General features: G+C 32.2%; 3 protein-coding genes across 5 annotated transcripts in view; all 3 read left to right on the forward strand.

The window, feature by feature from the left end:
- Positions 1 to 1,432, forward strand: part of LOC120431864 (mucin-2) — a 69,993-nt gene extending 68,561 nt beyond the window's left edge. For all 3 annotated transcript variants that reach the window (XM_039596999.1, XM_039597004.1, XM_039597015.2), the window contains exon 8: positions 233 to 1,432. In XM_039596999.1, the coding sequence (XP_039452933.1) occupies positions 233 to 756 (524 nt within the window). In that variant the 3' untranslated portion in view covers positions 757 to 1,432. The remainder of the gene's footprint in view (positions 1 to 232) is intronic.
- Positions 1 to 24,550, forward strand: part of LOC120432140 (uncharacterized) — a 500,008-nt gene that overhangs the window by 395,357 nt on the left and 80,101 nt on the right. The window lies entirely within an intron of this gene.
- LOC120432144 (uncharacterized) lies at positions 13,533 to 23,861 on the forward strand. Its single transcript, XM_039597277.2, has 7 exons — positions 13,533 to 13,853; positions 16,121 to 16,189; positions 18,755 to 19,410; positions 19,471 to 19,763; positions 19,833 to 20,001; positions 23,395 to 23,560; positions 23,706 to 23,861. The coding sequence occupies exons 1-7, from the start codon at positions 13,647 to 13,649 to the stop codon at positions 23,820 to 23,822; spliced, it is 1,677 nt and encodes a 558-aa protein (XP_039453211.1). The 5' UTR covers positions 13,533 to 13,646; the 3' UTR covers positions 23,823 to 23,861.

A 24,550-nucleotide genomic window follows, 5' to 3' on the forward strand; every position in this document is an offset into this window, starting at 1 on the left:
GGTCACCAGAAAAACTCCTCGTCCTCCAAGGCTTGCTTCCACTCGCCGGTCCTCGGCGGCACCGTCACCGAGGACAACTGCGACGATACTAATCTAATCGGGCTTGGCCCGGGGCATGGTGGCGGTCTCAATAACTCTAGTCATACGCACGATCATCACGATGATCACCATCATCACCATCACCACCACCATCACGGCGGTAAGCTAAACTATCTCGATCGTGATCTTCTAGGGTTGGACACGGGACCACACGAACCGCCCTCATCGGTCGCCTCCACGACCTCGTCCTCCTCATCTTCATCCTCCACCCATCACCACGCAACCGTCCAACCTTCGGCGAGACATCACGCCGCCGCCGCCGCCGCCGACCTCCAGCACCACCTCAACCAGATGCACCACTTTGACGGCACCGGCAACCCCGCCGGGCTCAACTTTGACGAGGACATCAGCCGCCAGGTGCAGAACGCGATCGACTCGATCCTCAACCTGCAAAGCAACGAAACCGAAGCCGCCCTCCACTTCCCGCTGGATCAGTCCTTCCTGGTGGACAGTCCGGCCGCTCCGACCGCCATCCAGCGGCCACCGTCGTCCAACAAGCGCAAGTATCACCACATCAACCGGATCGACGACATCAGCGACTGTCTGGGGAACGCACTCGGAGCGGACGATCACCATCACCACGGCCACAACAACCTTGGGGGGAGTGCGGGGGAGAGTGGAGATTCGAGTGCGGTCAAGACCATCATCAAATCCTGACCACCGCTGGCGATGGCGAGTATGAACGGTGGGGTCGTGTCCGCGACGACGACGGCCGCGGTTTAGAGAGGGGGGGCAAAATTGTACAAATTGACCAAATTGTTGCGACTAAATGGAACAAGTTTTTGAGCATGAGAAAGATTAAAGGTATCTTCAAAATTTTAAATTGATTTTTTTTTTTCATTTAATTCGCGACCATGTTTTCGATTTCAAATTTGTCCATCGATCCTTATGTCATATGTTCGAAGAAGCCATTTTGCATCTTTGGTTTCTCCCAACAAATTCCAGCGCTAGAGGGGTTTCTGATCAACTTGGTGTCTTCGACAAAGTTGTTACCTACAGTAGGTTATGATCAGAACTATTTGAAGCTGTGTCACAAGGAGGAAAATCATTTTTTTCCTTATTTGTTTTGGTTACAAATAAAAAAACAGTTTTTCTTAGAATTACCCAAAATAGTTGCATAATTTGAAAGTCACGCATAACTTGGAAAAAGTCAGCAATTGTTACTAAAGCCAAACAGTTGCCCTTTTTGTCCGGAAAAGGTTATTATGCGATCGTTAATCTTCTTTCGAATCAACGATCTTTTATTTTGATTCTCTAATTTCAATCTAAACATAATTGAAAAAAAATTAAAAGATGATAATTATGCAAACTAAGCAAGTTAATAAAATAAAAATGCATGGAAGATGTTATTCAAAAACTTTATAAAATTTCCAAAATTATTTTAAAAAAATGAAATTTGTGACATTTATATAATATATGAATTTGATAAAATTTACAACATTTACAAATAAATGAAATTTAATAAAATCATAAAATTTACGCAATCTGCATAATTTATGAAATTTGTGAAATTCATTGAATGGCCGTTGCAATTTTTTTTTAATTTATGTTTTTTTTTGTATGCAAATTATATATTTTTTTCTTGTAAATTACGATTTTATTTTTATATTGGGAATTATGAAGGGTTTCAAAACATTAAAAGAAATAATAATAATAAAAATTGTGAAAGCTGTATTTTTTTTTAATATCGAAAACTTTTAAAATTTATGAAATTTATAAAAAAATAAACATGAAAAACTTATAAAATAAAAAAATATATAAAAATGAAAAAAAGCCACAAAATTTATAAAATTTAAACTAACTTATAAAATTTATATAATTTAATTAAACTTATAAAATTTAAAAAAATTATAAAATTTATAAAATTTATAAAATTTATAAAACTTATAAAATTTATAAAATTTATAAAATTTATAAAATTTATAAAATTTATAAAATTTATAAAATTCAATAAATTTAATAAATTTAATAAATTTATTAAATTTTTTAAATTTATTAAATTTATTAAATTTATTAAGTTTATTAAATTTATTAAATTTATTAAATTAATTAAATTTTCTTAAATTTATTAAATTTATTAAATTTTCTTAAATTTATTAAATTTATTAAATTTTCTTAAATTTATTAAATTTATTAAATTTATTAAACTTATTAAATTTATTAAATTTATTAAATTTATTAAATTTATTAAATTTATTAAATTTATTAAATTTATTAAATTTATAAAATTTATTAAATTTATTAAATTTATTAAATTTATTAAATTTATTAAATTTATTAAATTTATTAAACTTATTAAATTTATTAAATTTATTAAATTTATTAAATTTATTAAATTTATTAAATTTATTAAATTTATAAAATTTATTAAATTTATTAAATTTATTAAATTTATTAAATTTATTAAACTTATTAAATTTATTAAATTAATTAAATTTATTAAATTTATTAAGTTTATTAAATTTATTAAATTTATAAAATTTATTAAATTTATTAAATTTATTAAATTTATTAAATTTATAAAATTTATTAACTTTATTAAATTTATTAAATTTATTAAATTTATTAAATTTATTAAATTTATTAAATTTATTAAATTTAATAAATTTAATAAATTTAATAAATTTAAGAAAATTTAATAAATTTAATAAACTTAAGAAAATTTAATAAATTTAATAAATTTAATAAATTTAATAAATTTAATAAATTTAATAAATTTAATAAATTTAATAAATTTAATAAATTTAATAAATTTAATAAATTTAATAAATTTAATAAATTTAATAAATTTAATAAATTTAATAAATTTAATAAATTTAATAAATTTAATAAATTTAATAAATTTAATAAATTTTATAAATTTAATAAATTTAATAAATTTAATAAATTTAATAAATTTAATAAATTTAATAAATTTAATTAATTCAATAAATTTAATAAGTTTAATAAATTTAATAAATTTAATAAATTTAAGAAAATTTAATAAATTTAATAAACTTAAGAAAATTTAATTAATTTAATAAATTTAATAAATTTAATAAATTTAATAAATTTAATAAATTTAATAAATTTCATAGATTTATTAAATTTATTAAATTTATTGAATTTTATAAATTTTATAACATTTATAAAATTTATAAAATTTATAAAATATATAAAATTCATAAAATTTATAGAAATTTTAAAATTTATAAAATTTATAATTTTTTTAAAATTTATAAAATTTATAATTTTTTTAAAATTTATAAAATTTATAAAATTTATAAAATTTATAAAATTTATTAAAATTTACAATATTTATAAAATTTATAAAATTCATAAAATTTATAAAATTTATAAAATATTATTTATTTATAAAATTTAAAAAATTTGCAATATTTATTTAATATTATTTATTTATTAAATTTATAAAAATTATTAAATTTATAAAATTTATAAAATCTATAAAATTTATAAAACTTATAAAATTTAAAAATTTAAAAAATTTATAAAATTTATAAAATGCATAAAATTTATAAAATTTATAAAAATTTATAAAATTTATAAAATTTATAAAATTTATAAAATTTATAAAATTTATAAAATTTATAAAATTTATAAAATTTATAAAATTTATGTAATTTATGAGATCTTAAAAATTTATAAAATTTATACTATTAAAAAAATATAAAATTTATAAAATTTATGAAGTTTACAAAAAATCTTAGTTTTAAAAATTGTGACAACTCGATAATTTATAAAATTCACAAATTTTCAAACAATTTATAAAATTCACAAATTTTCAAAACAACCTATCCGTCATGGGTTTCCTATGCAGATAGAACCTTTTGAAAATTTAATCTAGTTCTAATTTTTTTTAAACATAAAATTTAAGAAATTCTTTAAAAAAATTGATAAAATATATAAAATTTATTAATACACAGTTTTTATTTTATTTTTCAAATGTCTTTTGTTCATTTTTTATATTTTTGACACAATAATTGACCTTAATATAAAATTCATGAATTTTTAAATATCTTCGCAATTCATGCATTTTACAAAAATTATTTGTTTATTAATTTTCAAGGCTTTTTTTTAATTTTTCATATTTAGAACATATAAACTTTTTTTAAATTGAAGTGATTATTGGTCAAAATATTTGGACTGCCGATTAAATTTTAAATTGGCTTTTTTGGGAGTAATGAATTCAGGAACAAAATGTCATGCAAATAAAATCAGTCTTTTTTCAGCATATCAAATCAATGATGAATGTCAGTAATTTAAAGCTACGCCATTTTGAAGTATTGGCTCTTTTCCTTGCAAAGCAACTTATATGCAAGATTTTTATTTAACAACAAGCGAAACATTTGGAAACAACAAGTTTAATTTTGGGGTTATAGAATAAAATTGTTTTGCCGATCTTCAATATTTTTTGATTATTTTCACCGTCGTGCCATCCGAGCCGTGACGATAAGGAGAATGGACTTAACATATCTTTACTTTTTCCCAAGTTGAAAAACATCTATTCCACTTTGAATTGAAGTTTGTGACAGTTTTGGTTGATAACCGCAATACAAAACAAAAAACTTAAGACAAAAGTACTAACAAAACAAGCAAATAAAACAAAAAAGCAGGGATCAAAACAAAAAAAACTCGTGCACACACAAAAGTTACTAGAAGCAGCAGCAGCAAATCTAAGACCAAACTAAAAGGTGGTGAAAGTGCTGGCGAAGGACGACGACGACTGGTCATCAAACGAACCTAATCGACTGTACTGAATAGACTTTAAAAATTCTTTGCAAAGAAAATTAAAAGAAAAGAAATAGTGAGAAAACCCGAAACCAATTGAACAACAAGGAACCACAACAAATAAATTCGAAAACGATTCGAAACAAAAATTCGTAACATTGTAAGTAGTTTTAAGGGAAATTAGGGCAAAGGAGGAAGGTCTCCCCAAACTTTCCTCTTTTTATTAAGGTCTTAAAGTGTCTCGTTAACCGCGTTGTGTACATAAACAAAAAACAAACAAACAAACTTGAAATGAAGCAAACCTCTTAAAGAATGATATCAGCTCCGAAGGATCACAAACGTGAGCGAAAACCCGGAAATAATTTTAACTTGTGCTCTCACCGTACAACTGGAACAACAAGGAGACTTAACAAACACACCTTCACACACTCACATTTATGATGATAAATTATTTAAAAAAGAAAACTGAAGAGCGGGAAAACCTACAAAAGTAACTGATTGATGGAATTAAGTTGTGACTAAACGAAGCGCTCTAGCATAGCACGGGATAGCATTTGAGTAATTTATTTGCGACGAGAACAAGATTTGTCTCTTTTAAGCAGTGAAATCTTTTAAAGATTAGACATTTTTAAACGAGATGATACCAGTTTGTCAAACTTTGAACCGAATTTCCGTAGGGGTAAAACGGTGTTGGTTCGATTTTGACGGTAAATCAGACTATCTTTAAAGAAAAAAACAGACACACAAAAAAACACAAACAAAGAGTGAAAAAATAAGTATAATTAGCGCGAAAAGGAGGTGGCAACACACAAACACACGTACGCTGTACACACTGAAATAAAAGGAAACTTTAAGTTTATCAAGACTTTTTTCTGCTTTATTTTTTTTAGAATAATAACTCGCGTTCGTTCGGGGTGAAACGGCGCAAACACAAACTAGCTGTGTAGATTTTTTTTTCTAAGCTGATCCCGCTTAAATGAGGTTGATTAAAAAAGAAAAAAATTAAATATATTTTGTAAGTAGGTAATTTACTTTTTTACGGCAAACCCCAAAATCAGTTTCTGTGAAGGCAGGTTCGCGCATAATTTAATAATTTATATCAGATGCATAGAAAAGGTGAAAACCGAAAGCCGAAATACACGAAATGGAAAAACAAAAATCACAAGCAAAGAAATGAAACTAAGCGAACGTGCCCAGCCAGCCAAATTCGAAACGCACTCTAAGAGTGCGGCGTTTGAACTAAATATAAAAAGAGAGAGAGAGAGAGGATAATAAAAAAGTTAGCGAAATTTGTGTACATTTTTTCACTCAAGGACGTACAGTTTAAACAAACCAACCTTTGTTTCGAGCTTTAACTATTTTTTGTTTAGCCGTTTTGATGGGTTCGTGTATTATAAAGGGGTTCTCTTTCTCGTGTTTGTGTATTTTTGAGGAAATTAACAAAAAAGGAAAACGAAAGACAACACACTCACACACACAGCAGACAAAATACAAAAAATGATGGAAATTAAGGTAAAATCATCATCGCATTGATCATGTAAAAAGAGAAAAACAAAATGTTTAAAGAAAATTGAAAATAATTATAAAATAATAATAAAAAAGATTTTTATTCAAAATTCTCGCTAAAAGTGTTTTGTTATCCGAAATTCCCTGATGTTATTTCTTCTTTTTTTAATGACGTTACTTAACCCACCTTTAGGTGGTTGGTGCCCATGGCTTTCTACCTAAGGTACTCGCGATTGAGTGTGTAGTAGTGCGGTTGTCAAAATCGATATCTCTGACTCTCACTCCACTGACACTGACTTTGTTTATGTTTTGGTTTTCCGGGCACGGTCTATTGTTCGTTTGTTATTGTTTTGGTTTTAGTGGCACGGAGTCATGCACTCACACTAATGCAAAGCAAGATCGCGAGTACCTATGATATACAGCCTTGGTTGGTGCCTTCTTTACATTCAATAGGGTTGTCAGATCTACAACGTTTTGGGCTCGTTGGAAAGGGAGCGTTCTTTTATTACGTAACGCGAAAAATCGGACTTTTAGACCCCCTCCCCCCCCCCTCGTAACAAAATTTCCATACAAATTTTAAAAATTATGTATGGAGCGTAACACGGCCTCCGACCCCCCCTCCCCCCCTACTGCGTTACGTAATAAAAGAACGCTCCCAAAGGGGTTTTGAATACCTTCCTAAAAATGTATAGCATGACGGAGTTTCTCACAAAAACTACACTTTTTACAATATTCCGAAGTTTAGCTAAAATCGTTTTTTAGCTTAACTTTTGAAGTACTTTTCAAAACTTCATAATATTACCTAGAATCTTGAGGGATCCCAAGACGGATCGAATGAGACTAAAATGGTCCAAATCGGTTCAGCCCGTCCCGAGATAATCGAGTGCATATTTTTTGGTGCACGGACTCACATCCAGACACACGCACAGACATTTGTTCAGAGTTTGATTCTGAGTTATACTTTGATTCTGAGGTATACTTGAAGGTCAAATAAAGAAGTTCATTTTTCGAGTGATTTTATAGCCTTTACTCATTGAAGTGAGAATGGAAAATATACAAAAAAAATATTCAAAAATATTGCATAAATAGATCATTTACCAACTTTAACTTATGTCTTTTTAACTTTTTATCCAAGTTTTTATCATTTAGCTTTGCTATAATACACATTTTGTAATCATGGAAATTTTGTTAAATGTTTTAGGAGATTAAAATAGTAGTTTATGCAACAAGTTGCAAAAAGCGGATTTTTTCAGCACGAGTCGTACATTTATCCAACGAGGTTCACCGAGTTGGATAAATACGACGAGTGTTGAAAAAATCAAGTTTTGCAACGAGTTCCATACAATATATTTTGCAATTCCGAAAAACACCCATTGAGTGAAATTTTAAGTAAAATTTTCATGTATTTTTCCAATAAATCGTTTAAATAAAAAAAATGTTGAAAAGTTTTAGTCTTCGAAACAAGTGCTGAAAAGTTCAACTTTTAAGCACTCATTTCAGTGCTGAAAAGTAGAACTTTTCAGCATTTATTTTGAAAAGTGTTGCTATTCGATTCTGTTATTTTTGGTTTCATTTCTTCAGAAGGACAGGAAAAGTTGACAGTTTCACAGCGGAACTGCAAAAAAGATGTTTTTTACACTAGGGGCTCGTGCATTGATAATTTGATAATTTTGATTTTTCGTACTCTCATTTTTCAATTCGTAATATCTCGGAAATTATAGGTCCGATATTCAATATAAAAAAAGAAACTTTTGTGTAATTTCCTGCACTTTTCTATCAAAAACATTTCGAAAATGTAGAATGAGGAGTTATCTTTTGAAATGATTTAAAAAATTGTTTTGGATTTTTTTTCAAAATTCGAGGATATTTTTACAGCAAAAAATATGTTTAGTATGAGAACTTTGCCTTCAAATTGTAAAAACTGAAAAATCTTCGAAAAAAGTTGCCTTCAAATGCAATTTTACTCGAAAAATTATGTTCTAAATCTGTACTGTATCAAAAAATGTGTCGAATCAGTTTCGATTTTGACGAAAAGTCACATTAAAAAAAATATGTCTCTGGTACCAGATTTTGCGCCATCTTAAACTCAGGCGCAATTTTTATTTTCAAAAAATCGTACCTCGGAATCCTGTTAATGAACTACACATTTTTTTTTTAAATATTATGTAAAATTTTCTGAGGAATCCGATTGCGTCAAATAGAGCTAAAATCGGATGAAATGGCGAGGAGTTATGATCGACGCAAACTGGAAATTTTTGGACCACCCTAACACGGTGTTGTTCACCCTAATGGCCAAACAAAAAATATGGGTCTAATTATTTCCGGCAAGGAACTCCTTTACCAATTATGAGCCTGTAAGAATTGATATTTAAATCAACTTTGAAATGATTATAAAATGGGTTGATATTTCTCAGATGTGCATCAGAAAGTAAATTTTGAGAAACTTCGCATGAAAAATTCAACTTTTCTTACGATTTAATGTATTTAAACATATTTGAAATAAAACAACCTATATTGCTTCAACACCCGGGCAACAAAGATTGGCTGATTTGATATCCGGAACCCACTGATTTGAATTATGGAAACCACCCTTTGATTATAAATTTTCTTCTTTGGACTCAATTTTAATTTCATTTTATAATTTATGTCTTTAAAAAGCCGCTTTCAATCTAAGCTAATCTTATCAAACCCTAGCGCAGCTAATCTTCAAGTCTTAAATAGGCCATTTTCAAAAAGAAAACAAGTGATGAATTTCATTTAGTATAGAAATATGGTCAAACTTATTCAACATAATCAGTTTCGGCCGTCGATATCAAACATAGTTTATATATTTTTAATACTTTGATTACTGTTTCTCTGCAAGTGCAGAAATATTGTTGGTCAGTGCATGCAAAGCCAAATACAAAATGTAAAATATAATCTTGGTTCGAAGTTTCCAGGAATTGCTCATGTCGAAGCAATCGGACTATCTTGTCGCACGTCACCTTTTGACGTTTCAATGTTTAACATTGAATAAACAAAAACTAGAGCACACAACGTAATACGTTTTGTTTGGTTGACCATTCTGTGCATTGTCCCAAAGTTTGGTTGAATTTGTTTGCCAGAGCTCCAAATAGTCGGGCATGTACGTGTGTCAAACGCGTTCTAACTAAACTCCCTTTTCCAGTTGTCGCACGTGCAGCAATTTTCAAGGTGTGTCAAGATAGCACTATCAGATCAAAATAATAATAGAAATTTTGTACATAGGACCTTTGAAAAAACTCTAGATACACAGAAATATTACTTTAAAAATGTGTAAAAATGTGGACCTGAGGAACATTCATCAAACACTTATGAAAATTCATCATTTTCAGAGGTAAAATTAATCATCTTTTGACACAAAATGAAAAGTGTCAACAATGCACGAAGTTTTTTCGGTTTTGGTTGAATAGCTCAGGTTTGAAATAATTTTTTTTTTAATTTTTTGAACAAATGCCCATCTGCTGCACAAAATGGCGTTCTTAACCTAATTTATCCCAAAATGCACGTGTGACATGATAGCACGAGCACGACGGATCATAGCTCTCCAGCATCCACTCCAAAACGACAAAAAGTGCAATTCATTCCTCCGTCGCCGAACCTTGACTGTCAACGCAGCCAGCACTTTATCAGCAGGTGAAGGACGTCGCGACGCCAACTTTCGCAAACTCGATGCTAGAGCCGCCTAACGTGGGTGTTTCCGAATTTGCCACTTTTTCAAGTTTGAATGTCATCCTTGGAGAAATTTGTTAATTTATGAAAATGATGTTGACACTTTTGGAAAGACTCTAAATCGTCACAAAATAGATTTTTTTTACTTTTAAAAGCGTTGGGAAAAAATACAACCTGACCTAAAGCGAGTTCAACGTCTCGGAACTCGGAAATTGCTGGCGTGAAGTCTGGCTCGAACTGGCGCAAATGACTCAAAACTGGTTTCGTTTGGCGTTGGGTTGTCGGTACCGCCACGTGGTAGTAGTTCAACTAGATTAAATTATCGTCTAGAATGTTTTTTTTACCTAACAGTGGGAAATTAGTAAAAAAAAATTAATTAAAAATTATACTTCATTTAAAAAAGAAAACTCAAGAAAATCATGGAATTACCAAATATTTATAAAAAAAGCTTAAAGATCCCACTGTTCAAACAAAATAACATCGCGAGACATGATCGTTGCTGCTTATTTTTTGTCGCTGCCTCCAACCGGTTGATATTGAAAGCAAAGTTGATCTGGCCATCATCGCGGCGTCGTTGTTGGCGTCGTCATCGTCGACGTTTCGTGTTCCACATTTACTTGGCATGTAAGTATTTACCTGTTGTTCCACACTAGGCTCTTCGAACAGCATAACTAAATTAGCTAAGCGCTTCGCAGGAAAACTTAAGTTTTCAAACATTGTTTTTGGATTACAAAATTTGGAATCATAACATATAACAACATAAAAAAACCCAATTTAAAAAGTTTTATACAAATATTTCTGAAAGTTTATGCCTTAAAAACAAATTTCTTACCAAATTTTTAAAATTGATTAAATTTAAAAAATATCCCAAGCAGACGGAAATAACGTGAGAATATTTTTTTTGATATTTGAAAATACTAGGCCAATAACATTTTATGTTATTTATAACAAGAATTGTTATTCGTCGTTGCTAATTTTTTGTTATTGTAATAACAGACTTATAACACTTTTAGTTATTCTTCATACAAATCTTTGTTATTATTTTTTGTTATTTTAACAACTAATCCAATCATCCCAAAAACGGTTGGAGATATTCTTCCATAATATCCCGGGCAGACGATAATAACAGAATTCATGCCATTTTAATAACAAATATTGTTAAAATAACAGAAAGTGTTATGGAATCTTCTTGAAAAACCAATTTTTGCATAAGAGTTTAATAACAGTTTATGTTATCATAACAAAATTTGTTATTGGTCTGAAATTGGTTGAAATCCAAAACAACTTGGGAATAACATTTTTTGTTATGGAAGAATACCGCCAATTGTTATTGTGATGATCGGATTAGTTGTTAAAATAACAAAAAATAAAAACAGAGATACCCGAGCAGACGGAAATAACTTGGGAAGGTCAGTTTTTGATATTGTGAGAAGATCGAACTATGTTATTGGGATGATCGGATTAGTTGTTAAAATAACAAAAATTAATAACATAGATCTGTTCGAAGAATAACTTAAACTGTTATTATGTTGTTATTGCAATAACACACCAATAACACAGAAGGAATCATGAAGGAATAACAAGATTTGTTATTTTGTGCGGAGATGTGGAGCAGCATAATAACAAAAAGTGTTATTGAACTGGTTTGTCTCCATAACAAAAAAAGTTATGGTTTTGGTTTATTTGTAATTTGCAAATAAACCTGCAGTTGCCATAACTCCTCTGTACTAGTCAGGGCTGCAGAGTCGGGTACCTCCAAGCGACTTTTAATCCATACTTTGAAGACAACTTCGACTCTGGATGCAGGATATGACGTCAACGACGACTTCAGCTCTCCAAAAATACCCGACTTCACAGATTCCGACTCCAAGTAAAAGTTGCTGAAAATTAGCTGAATCCGATGCCGTCTCCGAGGTCTCACTCCAGCTCGATCTTCAACGTCAGCTCCGACTTCCTGGCTCTGTAAAAATAATAACAGTTTTTGTTATTCACACTTCAAAAATTCTCAATAAATAAATCAATTGCGTTAGGGAATATAACAAAATTTAAAAAAAAAATTAACTCTCAAAAGTTAATTTTATCGGATTAATTTTAGCTTGAAACCCCATTTCATGGTGAAATGAATGACCCCGATGAAAATGGTCAAAATTATTTCATATTTCTAGCCAATTTTAGTAAAATCCCTTAGGGGGTATATCAAATAATTAAAAAAATCAACTTTCAAAATTTCAACTTTTCAGAATAATTTAAGCTTAAGGACCCCATTTCATGGCCAAAATAATGACCCTGATGAAATTGGTCAAAATTATCCCATAGTTCTAGCCAATTTTAGCAAGGTCCCTTAGGGGGTATATCAAATAATTAAAAAAATCAACTTTCAAAATTTCAACTTTTCAGAATAATTTAAGCTTAAGGACCCCATTTCATGGCCAAAATAATGACCCTGATGAAATTGGTCAAAATTATCCCATAGTTCTAGCCAATTTTAGCAAAGTCCCTTAGGGGGTATATCAAATAATTAAAAAAATCAACTTTCAAAATTTCAACTTTTCAGAATAATTTTAGCTTAAGGACCGCATTTTATGGCCATAATAATGAGCCTGACGAAATTGGTCAAAATAATCCCATAGTTCTAGCCAATTTTAGTAAGATCCCTTAGGGGGTATATCAAATAATTAAAAAAATCAACTTTCAAAATTTCAACTTTTCAGAATAATTTTAGCTTAAGGACCCCATTTCATGGCCAAAATAATGACCCTGACGAAATTGGTCAAAATTATCCCATAGTTCTAGCCAATTTTAGCAAAATCCCTTAGGGGGTATATCAAATAATTAAAAAAATCAACTTTAAAAATTTCAATTTTTCAGAATAATTTTAGCCCCATTTTATGGCCAAAATAATGACCCCGACGAAATCAGACAAAATTATCCCAAAGATCTAAACATAGTTAACAAAAGAAAAAATAATAACAGATTGTGTTATGGACACTTAGAAACTTTTCCATTTGTGCGATTTATGGCATTTTTTTTCTAAGTCAGTATACCGAACGAATAACAAATTTTGTTATTAGGAGAGTTTTTGAAATGTATAACATTTCCTCTTATTAGCGTGTTATTAAACATTTTCAATATAATATCACTTCAATACCAAATTTTGTTATTTTATCAGAAACTGTTATTATTTTTTCTTCTTGAAGTTGAACTTCAGGATAAAATAATAACACTCTTTGTTATTTTAACAGGATTTGTTATTGAAATATTATTAATTTTGTTATTACCGTCAGCCCGGGTAGTTCTCAATAATATTCTTAAAAAAAATCAAAATCATAAAGATTAAAAAATTTATTTAAACACTTCATCCCAATCTGGCGCAGACGATCGCGATCGCGCAAGGAAGCTTCGTTTGGTTCGGCTCGCGCTCGTGCCCCGGTGAGTTGGGGCAAACATTAAGGAAGGAAGCGACGAACTCGACGACGCAATCCCCGCGAGCTAGGTCAGTCAGTCAGCGGTGAGTCGCGCGATCGAACGGTTCGGTGCTATTGGATTGGATTATTTTCGGGCTTGCGATCGTATTGAAGACAAGAAGATCGAAGGGTTGAAGGACTTTCCAACGGGGTTTGAAGATGGTGGAGACGGCGGTGACGAAGGCGGCATCGATGACCAAACTGGCCATCGGGAAGCCGAGTGAAATTGTGGTCACACCGGCGCCAAATGGAACCACCAGCGATGATCACTACAATCCGTCCGTGAGAATTCTGCACATTCCGAAGCAGCCGGACGGGTCGTGTGGGTTTCATCTGTCCCGCAGCAAGTGGGATCCGTATCCTTGGGTTAGTGACTCAGCGTGTGAAGTGTGTGTGTTTGTGGTGGGATTCGAAACAACAATATCTGTGAAGTCAGATGTGATCGTTCAGTGATTGGAGTTGATACAGACGGGGAGGAAAGGACCTTGATCACGGGTCTATAGAGACGTTTATTGTGATGATAAACACTTCGACTATAGTGCGAGTAAACTATAATGACTTACTTCCTTTAGTTCAAGGTTACCCGGGCAGCCGGTAATAACAACATACATGCCATTTCAATAACAAATACTGTTAAAATAACAGAAAGAGTTATGGAATCTTCTTGAAAATTCCATTTTTGCATAAGAGTTTAATAACAGTTTATGTTATCATAACATAATTTGTTATTGGTCTGATATTGGTCAAATTCCAAAACAACTTTTGAATAACACTTCTTGTTATGAAAGAATAACTCCAAGATCGGATTAGTTGTTAAAATAACAAAAAATAATAACAAAGATTTGTTCGAAGAATAACTAAACATGTTATGAGTCTGTGATTACAATAACAATCCAATAACAGAAAAAAAATCATACGACGAATAACAAATCTTGTTATTAATAACATTGAATGATATTGGCCAAGTATTTTCAAATATCAAAAAATGTTATTTCCATGTTATCGCCGTCTGCCTTTGGTATTCAAGGGATGAAGTAATGGCGCTTCAGATATTGTTTGGCGTTGAGGAAATCTTTTAATTTAAACTTGGGCAAATCGTCAAAAAGAAAATTCATTGAATTATTTGTCAAAATTTTGTTCAGCATTGAAAAGCTAATTTAACTTATTTGAACAAACAAGTTTAGATGAAACCCATTTTTTTTTAACTTGAGACGTATTTGTTTTGAATATGTTGTACACCAAATGTTTGCAAATCGAAACTGTCGTGCTAACTTGTCACACGTCGCACCTGACCTTCACCGATCCCCAAAATTCAATTTCAATTCTGACATATTCAATAAAAACCGATTGCATTGTTGTCACTTTTCATATGAAAGAAGTTTTAATCTTGTCGTGACACACCCTGAAAATTGCAGAAAGTGTGACATCTGGCCAAAGCGATTTCAGATCAGAACGCGTTTGACACACGTACTTGCCCGACAACCGTAAAAATTAGTTGACATTTGGCAACCACATTGAACCCAACTTGTTTGTTATTGTTTACATTGCGTGCTCTTTTTTTGTTTATTCATGTTCAAACATTGAAATGCGTTTTTCTCGGAACGTCAAAAAGCGACATGCGCCAAGATAGCACGACATCGTTGAAATATGATACTTTGGAAAAGTAACTAGTTCACAACTAGTTGGTATGTTGAGATATTTTCCATAGTTTAATGGTGAGAAAAATGTTTTTCAAGATCATTGCAATTATTTTTATATCAAATTGTGAAGAATTTTGACAAATAGATTTTTTTCTGCAATTGACATTGTTTTTGATGAAAAATATGCTAGTATTTAAAATTTGTTTAACTGTGGGATATTTGTTTACTTATTCCATACGAAACAGGACCATAAACAATCGTTAATAAAAAAATTAGTTTATTTTGAAAGAATTCAAAGAAATCAGCTTAAATTAAAAAAAAAATAAAAAAAAAATCAAAAATCGTCTCAAGAACTGATGGCTATTTTCAAATTATAGTTCTAACGATTCTCAAATGGAAATTTTTCTCAAAGCAAAATTGATTTCTCGTGCACTCGCTAACCAAATCTGTAAACAAAATTATCGAATTAGCTCATTAAACACGATGATCAAACTGGTTTGCCTGACGTAAAGGTGCATATTTAAGTCATCCCGCGTCAATAAAACAGTCAAAATAATATATTCTTGCACAGTCCAAGTTTACAAGCGATGTGGCTAATCACATGACCATAGAATCATCTCTATTTTTTGCCACAGGCTGCTGACAGACCTTGGCCGTGAAGAAGTCGTTGATGTTGTTACTAGAGAGTTAGAGTTAGAGTTGTTCTGTGAAAGATGAATTGTTGAGGTTCATGGTGGTAAAACGTGGATAAAAAATGTGAACCTGTTCAAACTAGATTCTTAAGACCAAACTGTTACCAGTTTAATTTTTTTCTTAATTTTTTTGAAATTCATATGAATTAAATCCGAGTTAATCACTAATTATTGAGTAAATTTTCTCCATGACACCGTTCAACGCAATTCAACCTTTTTTTGTTGTGCATCGAGCTGCGGTAACTGACACTCTCGCTTTTTTTATTTCCTTCTTTTTCGCGCTTTTTACTTTTTGCTCTAGGTCAGTGGAGTGGACGAAGAGTCGCCGGCTGAGGTGACCGGATTGAAGGCCGGTGACTGCGTGCTTGAGGTGAGTTTTGTACACCGTGCTGCTGTGGGGGCTTTGGACCGAGACTTTTTGGGAAGCTTTCAGTGGAGTATCTCTATGGAGTGTGCTAAAAACTAAAAACTAAAAACTAAAAACTAAAAACTAAAAACTAAAAACTAAAAACTAAAAACTAAAAACTAAAAACTAAAAACTAAAAACTAAAAACTAAAAACTAAAAACTAAAAACTAAAAACTAAAAACTAAAAACTAAAAACTAAAAACTAAAAACTAAAAACTAAAAACTAAAACTAAAAACTAAAAACTAAAAACTAAAAACTAAAAACTAAAAACTAAAAACTAAAAACTAAAAACTAAAAACTAAAAACTAAAAACTAAAAACTAAAAACTAAAAACTAAAAACTAAAAACTAAAAACTAAAAACTAAAAACTAAAAACTAAAAACTAAAAACTAAAAACTAAAAACTAAAAACTAAAAACTAAAAACTAAAAACTAAAAACTAAAAACTAAAAACTAAAAACTCAAAACTAAGATAGTTTTTTTCAAAAAAAATCAAAATTATTGATATTTTTTAGTGCATTCAGCTGAAATTAATTTAAAATTCATTCCCTTGCGTTTAGAATCATTTCAATCATGTTTGAGTTTTTTTTTTAAATCCTTTGAATTTTTGAAAATTTTCGATCTTTAGTATCGAAAAAAAGATTTTTTTGGTTAAATTTTCATTTAGGTCAAATCTTACAATTTTTGAAGACAAATGATTGCAAAACAACTGAACTAGTGTAAAATGCATTTTAAAACACTTTTTGCATTCGAATGTTGAGACTTGTTATTTAAATTTATTTTTATTTTGCCTCCCTCGACCCCGGCCAGAGCCGAGGGACAAAAACTTTGAAAATTATTTGCATCGGCTTTAGATAAATTTAATTAGTTGATGGCCTTTCAAATTACTTAACGGATTTTTCCAATTTTTTTTTGTGAGTCTTCGAATAATCGAGTCTTGATTGTGCTCAAAACTTTCACAAAACTACGTATTTTTTCAAATATACATACAATTTTAGTTTTTTACATTTTTTTTACAATCATATTTTTGTGTTTATAATAAACAATATGCTGAGGTATTTTTGAAAAATAATCTCTAAATTTTAGTTATAGCAACACGGGTCATTTTTTTTTAAAGGAATCATATATTTTGAAAGTTACATTTTTTTAATTCTTAAAATTTTCTCAAAACTACGTATTTTCGAAAAAGTACTGATTTTTTTTCATTTTTAGTATCATACAATCGAGAATTTATCCTTAAATTTAAAAAAAAATCATAATAGGAAAAGCCATAAATTTTCAAAATAATTAGTATTTTGTACATTTAAAAAATAATACTTTTATAACTTTTCCAAAAATAAGCAGTTTTGTTTCAATTTTGAGTCTAGAAAAAAATGTTGTTCCTTTGGAATGCAAAAAAAAAACACGTTCATTTGTTACCCATGTTGAAAATAACTGAAATTTAGAGTGTTTTTTTTAAATACGTAGTTTTGTAATATAAAACTATAAGTATTTCAATGAAAAATTAAAAGTATGACAAAATCCCGATCATTTCATGCACATATTGCTATAATAAAATTATAGGTATTTGTTTGAGAAATACTGCACGGTTAAAAATATGTATTTTTGTCAAATTTTCCACGTAATTACAATTGGAATGGTAATCATTATTCCGATTGAAAACACTATTATTTTTGAAGTTTTAATGATTTTCATATAGTTAAAGCTAATGTCTCCGATATAGCGATGGCGGTGAAGTTGCGATGATTAAATATGCAGGAAAATTTTGTTAATTTGAATATTCCTACAAATTTGATTGAAATTAGGTCGCAAACTCGAATTTGATGTTAAAAGTAAGAAATAAAATCGTTTTTTTGTTTTCGGTTCGACTAACCATTGTCCCATACTCACCTTCGGGTAACACTGACCTACAAAAATTGACAAATATTACTGCGCAGGCTCAACTCGAGGGGAAGCATGAAGTTTGGGGTCGCCAGAAACACGTCTGGAGTTTTTTTTTTGAAAAGGTCCAATAAATCAAATTTCCAGTTTTTGCTTTTTGGGTGTTTTTAAAACCGCCTTGAGTTAGGTAAAATTTGGTTTATTGGACCTTTTAAAAAAAACTTCCGATGTACTCTTTGATTTTTTCAGAAATATTTAGACAGGGCCGAATGTTTTTGCTCCAAAGTTTGTATGAAAATTAGAGCGGTTCATCGCTGTTGCATACAATCCAAAAATTGCATGCAATTTGTGGGAGTAGCGAACATTTCTCCATACAAGCTTTGGAGAAAAAACCATTCGGCCCTGTCTAAATATTTTAAAAATTCAAAGTGCACGTGTTTCTGGCGACCCCAAACTTCATGCTTCCCCTCGAGTTGAGCCTGCGCAGAAATTTTGTTGGTCGGTTTAATCAAACTTCAGAGAATCGAGCTTTGAATAATCGAAACTTCTGATAAACGAGGCTTCGGATAATGGAGTCTTGACTGTATGTCGAAATGAAATCGATTTTGGAATTCAATCTATAATTATTATTATCATCCCAAACCCAGGTCAACAACGAGGACGTTCTGGGCATGCGAATCGCCGAAGTGGCCGGCATGGTGCGCTCCAAAACGGACACCGTCACGCTTCTCCTCTGGAGCACCGGCATGGAACCGACCTGCAACCCGGAATCCCTGTGCTGCGGCCCGATGCCCATCAACCTGGAGCGCCTCTCGGCCAGCATGCAAACCATCGTGGCGGCCCTCGAGTGTCCGGTCTGCTTCGACACGATCCCTCCGCCGGTGTTCCAGTGCCAAAATGGCCACCTGGTTTGCTCGCGATGTCGCGTCCGGTCGGAAAAGTGCGCCATCTGTCGGGAAAAGTACACCGTCGGGAGGTCGCTGCTGGCCGAGCAGGTTTATCAGTCGATTACGGAGGCGTTTCAGCTGAGTGAGGGCGGGGACGGGAAGCTGCGGGAACGCCTTTTTGGGGCCAAGTGCAACCGGAAGAGCCGCGCCGGCGGAAGTCCGTTTAATAGTGAGGGAAATCTGCCATCTGGCGGGAAACCGCTGCACTCGCACACGCACAAGTTTCTGGCGAAGATCATGGGCAAGGCTTCTTCGGTGGGGAACTTGAGCAAAGCGGCCTGTGGGGAGTCCTGCGGGGGAGATCTGCAATCGCTGAAGGGGAAGTCGCTGTCGCTGTCGTCGAGTGAGATTTTCAAGTGAGAATTTCTTTCAATATTTTAAATGATTTGCCAATAACTTGGATTTCCTCTCACCAGCCGCGACAACACGGTGTCCGTTCCCCGCTGCACCTCGGCCAACCGGCTCGCCCCGGAACTGACCAGCTCCTGCAACAGCCTGTCCGCGGTCACATCGACCACCCCGCGCCGACCAACCTCGTCCCTGTCGTGCAACGTTTCGGCCGAAAGCCTGAGCAGCATCCCAGAAAACGGTGGCCTCCAGCTGGTGGTGCCATCTTCCGTCAACGGTCACAAACAGCGAATCGCCGGAATTGAACCCGAGTGCAGCTTGTGCTGTCCTTGCGGCGAGTATTGCAACGATAAGATCGGTGGTAAGGAATACGACCTCAACTTACCCAACCCCACCCTGCAAATCTGAGAGTCTTCTTGTTTATTTACAGCTTCCGAGCTGGACCGGCACGTGACCGAGCGCCACCGGACGCCAATCATTTCGTTTGGGACGGCCTCGGCGGAGATTTCGCTCCCGCCCAGGACACCTGTTGACAACGCCTGTCTGGTGCTGGTGCTGGACGGTCGTAAATTTTGGCTGAAATTAATCTCGGATCCGAGGTGAGGAAGGGGTGGGTGGGTCGGTCGTCATAAATTAGTGCACCAGAATGCGGGTGGCCACGTGCATCGTAGCTGGCCACGGTCGAATGACCATTGGGAAATATTTGATTTATGAACCTAATTGCTTTGGAAGTGCGAATTCCGGAGTGCATGAGAGGTTTGGTTGGTGCAATAATAACTGATTCCAGCTGAAATTGCATAGTCAACTATTTGAAGAAAAAAGAATTGTAAAATGCATTGCATTATTACAGATTTCGTGCAATCATTTGGTCAACAAAACTACCACAAATTCAAATAAAAAATCGGGGTGACATAAATTTTTAACAATATTTTCAATGGCCTTAAGCCATTTTTTTTTAGTTTGAATGTTTATGCTAAAAAACTTTAATTATAAATTGCAAGTTATTCAAATACACTAAATTACGCTTAAAAATGCATTTGGAATCAAATAAGAGTATTGTTAATATTTTGCTTATTTTCTGGCAACACATCAATAATGATGATCAAAACAATTTTTCAATACTTCTGTTTCCAAATTTCTAAAATAAAACAAGAAATTGAAAAAAAAAATGAAAAAAATCAATGAAACAATGAAACAATTAAACAATTAAACAATTAAAGCTGTGCTTTTACATTTTAAATAAATTTGGTACAATATTAATTGTAAGCCATTCTATTTTTTTTTAATTTGGTGACATAAACTTTTAAAAATATTTGTACCACACGGCGTGTTTTCTAGAACAACCTTATCAGGAAAAAAAAAGTCATCGCTACTTTCTAATGTGTCTTATAGGAAATTTTCTCAGCTTTCCAATGCTCCTAAGAGCGAAATGTTTCATCGAGAAATTGCTGAGATATCTTCATTTTAAGTTTTTGATTTCAAATCCTCAATCATTTATTGAAAACTTTTTAAAAACAGTTAGGGAAACTTGTCAAATGATGTGTTTTATGTGTCATTTTCTCATCAAAATGTGCAAAATAAGACAAAAACAAATTTGTAGAAGGTTGCAAATCGATAAACATTTTGAAAATTATAATTTAACTGAGTTTTGAATTTTTAAGATTTATTCAGTAATTAAAATCATAATACCTAATTTAAATGAAAATTTTACTTGAATTAATAGATTATTACATATTTTTTGTGAAAATATATCACGTGTCTGCTCTGATTTGGCTGATATAACCAAAATTTTTGCAGGTGTGAGATTGTTAAGGGTATTATTGCATTTTTATGAATATATAATATTTCCTTAAACAGACATGAACCTTGAATTTGACCAGGAACATAGATACAAAACATTATTTAAATTAGAAAATGTGCTACAAATTACTGCTGCATGCTTCAACAGTCATATTTTCATGAGTATAAATTAAATATATTATTTTTAATGTTTTACTGTTGAAAATGCATTTGAAAGTAGCAATAAAATTCGTGTGTTTCAACTGAGAATGTTGAAACCACCTTCACAAACATTTTTTTGTTGAAAAAAATATATAAAAAATCAAACAGAAGCCTAATTATACAAGTTCATTTGAGCAAAACTCAAGATACTTGTATAACGTTTTAAAACAGATCCCGAACAGACGGTAAAAACTAAATTCATGCCATTTCAATAACAAATACTGTTAAAATAACAGAAAGTGTTATGGAATATTCTTGAAAAATCCATTTTTGCATAAGAGTTCAATAACAGTTTATGTTATCATAACAAAATTTGTTATTAGTCTGATATTGATTGGAAGCCAGAACAACTCGGAAATAATTTTTTTTGTTATGGAAGAATACCTCCAAATGTTTTTGAGATGATCGGATTAGTTGTTAAAATAACAAAAAATAATAACAAAGATTTGTTCGAAGAATAACTACAAATGTTATAAGTCTGTTATTACAATAACAATCCAATAACAAAAAAATCATAACGGCGAATAACAAATCTTGTTATAAATAACATAACATGTTATGGCTTAGTATTTTCAAATAACAAAGAATGTTATTCCCAAGTTGTTTCCGTCTGCTCGGGATAAGACTTCTATAACATTGCAAAAAAAGCTTTTAAACTCATGAACAGTATTTTCCCTGAAACTCTACATAGTAATTTGTAGTTTAATTTCGAGTAAATAACATTTTTTGGTATTAATGCAACTGATTGATGTTTGGTTAAGGAAATATGATACTTACCCATAAATATCTAATTTCCTTTAACAATCTCAAACCTGCAAAAATTTCGGTTTTTTTTTTCAGCTAAATACAAACTTAATCAGAGCCAACGGCTGAGATTTGTACACAAAAATTATGTAATAATATATGAAATCATGCAAACGTATATTTTAATACGGTTTTCTGATTTTAATTTCTAAATAAATTCGCGTATTCAAAAACTCAGTTAAAACTTCATTTTTAAAATGTTTAACGATTTGCAACCTATTACTCAGTTGTTCTTTGTCTTATTTTGCACATTTTGATGAGTAATTTACACATAAAACACATCATTTGACAAGTTTCCTAAACTGTTATTAAACAGTTTCCAATAAATGATGAAGGAATTCAAAACAAAAAACATAAAATAAAGATATCTTAGAAATTTCTTGATCAAACATTTCGCTCTTAGAAGCATTGTAAAGCTGAGAAAATTTCCTATAAGACACATTTGAAAGTAGCGATGACTATTTTTTCTCCTTAAGGTTGCCCCGAAAGCACACCGTGACCAGCTTATGTTGCCTAAAATGAAGCAGAAGGGAAGTAAGAAAAAAATGAGTAGTACAGTCTAGACTCGATATTCCGAAGGCCTTGTCAAAATTTCACTTCGGATAATCAAAACTTCGAACAATCGAATCACGAAAAAAAAATCCTTACACTACTCTAAAGTGATTTAGAATTTTCAAATCCAAGATGGCGGCCTAAATGGTGATAACGAAATATGGAAAATAAGTATTTTTGAATTTTAAAGGCAATCAATTATTAAAATTTGACAAAAATTGGGTCGAAGAAATCGAATTTGATGTTTAAAGTAAGAAAATAAAAAAGTACGTCCCATACAAACCTTCGGATAATCAAGGCTTTGGATAATCGAGTCTGGACTGTACAGGGTTAATATTCATTTTATATCCATGATTGCCCGAGTCTAACAATATTTTTTCATTCCGACTAAAATGTAACTAACATTTTTAACAAGACTAACATTTGAAAGAGGCCTCATTTTACATCCTAAGTTTTTTTATTGCTTTAAATAGAGTCAAATAATGTTTTTATTTATTTCCCATGGAATCGCAATCGCACCAAGTCTAGCACCACTGCCTTGTTTATATCGTGCTCATCCCACCCAAATTACTGGGACTGCGGCTTTCAGTCTGATTTTCATTTCGATTCTCCCTTCTTCCCCTCCTCGTTTGCAGCTCCATCGGCGATATCTTCATCTCGGCGCTGTTCCAGGGCGGCGAAGCGGAAAGCCGCAACTACGCGCTCGAGGTGGTCATCCGGAAAGCCGGCCCCAACCACATCCTGGGCAAGGAGCTCATCTCCCGGTCCGAGGTGCACCCGATGCAGGCCAAATCGTGGAATGTAAGTGGCATCTGTGAAGGGGATGGGGTGGTTTGATAATTGCTTGTTTGTCTTATTTGCTGTTTTATTTTGCAAATAAGACAAATTTGCAACGCGGAGTCAGATTGATATGATTAGTAATTAATTCTCACACTTTCATATACAGGATATTAGCAACATCCGGAGTGGCGTGTTCTACTCGGCCGACTCCATCCGGTCTACGTTTGAGCCGGAAACGGAAATCCTCCTGAAGGCCAGCATCAAACGGTTGGCAGATCTGTAGTTTGAAGAGTTTGATTTTAATTATCTTTTTTTTTATTTAATTCTAAGTTTTACTGAAATAAAATATTTTCAAACACGCAAAAAAATGTTTACATTGTTTCCACTTGTATCGTGCCACAAGTTACGGCTTCGGTCAAGGTTTCCCCGGTAAGTACGCGACTAAAGAGTAAATGTTTTTCCGAAAAACAAAAGGGCCATCATTCTCGCAAATGGGACCGGCCGAGCAGAGATTGTTGTTGATTTTAACGGTTTGGTGCTGACGAAGGTTTGCCTAATGGATATTGCTATTGTTTTGAACGCGGTGTTGTTGCAGTTGAGTTTAGCACTCTTCTATCATTACTTGAAGTGGGCTTGAGGAAAATTGGTTGGAGGATTGCTAAATTTTGGGACCACTTGAAGCAGTCTGCTTTATGCAATTCTTCTTTAAACGTGTAAATTTGCATTCAGTCCTTAAATATATTTTTTACTATTTATTCAACACCTCCCGAGCTTGCAATGAAGGTGGATTTTTTACGGAATTTACGATTTTTTCACAAATTTGATAGTTTTGGAATTGAAATAGGGGAGAGAAGCAAGATTTGTTCCCAATCACTAGCGTGCACAGGGTGGGGCAACATGGGGCAACTGCCCCACCATCCTAAGAAATTTGTTCTATAATTGTTCAGGGGATGCCCATAAACTACGAAATTTTTAAAACGCTCATATTGTTGCCCCACCTTTCTCGCGGAT

This window comes from Culex pipiens, chromosome 1 (assembly GCF_016801865.2).
Source record: "Culex pipiens pallens isolate TS chromosome 1, TS_CPP_V2, whole genome shotgun sequence".
Classification (NCBI taxonomy): domain Eukaryota; kingdom Metazoa; phylum Arthropoda; class Insecta; order Diptera; family Culicidae; genus Culex; species Culex pipiens.

Coding starts and splice junctions, on each gene's coding strand:
- LOC120432144 (XM_039597277.2), top strand. CDS start 13,647: ATGGTGGAGACGGCGGTGACGAAGGCGGCATCGATGACCAAACTGGCC. Junction 16,190..18,754: donor CCGGTGACTGCGTGCTTGAG/GTGAGTTTTGTA, acceptor TCCCAAACCCAG/GTCAACAACGAGGACGTTCT. Junction 23,561..23,705: donor TGCAGGCCAAATCGTGGAAT/GTAAGTGGCATC, acceptor TTTCATATACAG/GATATTAGCAACATCCGGAG.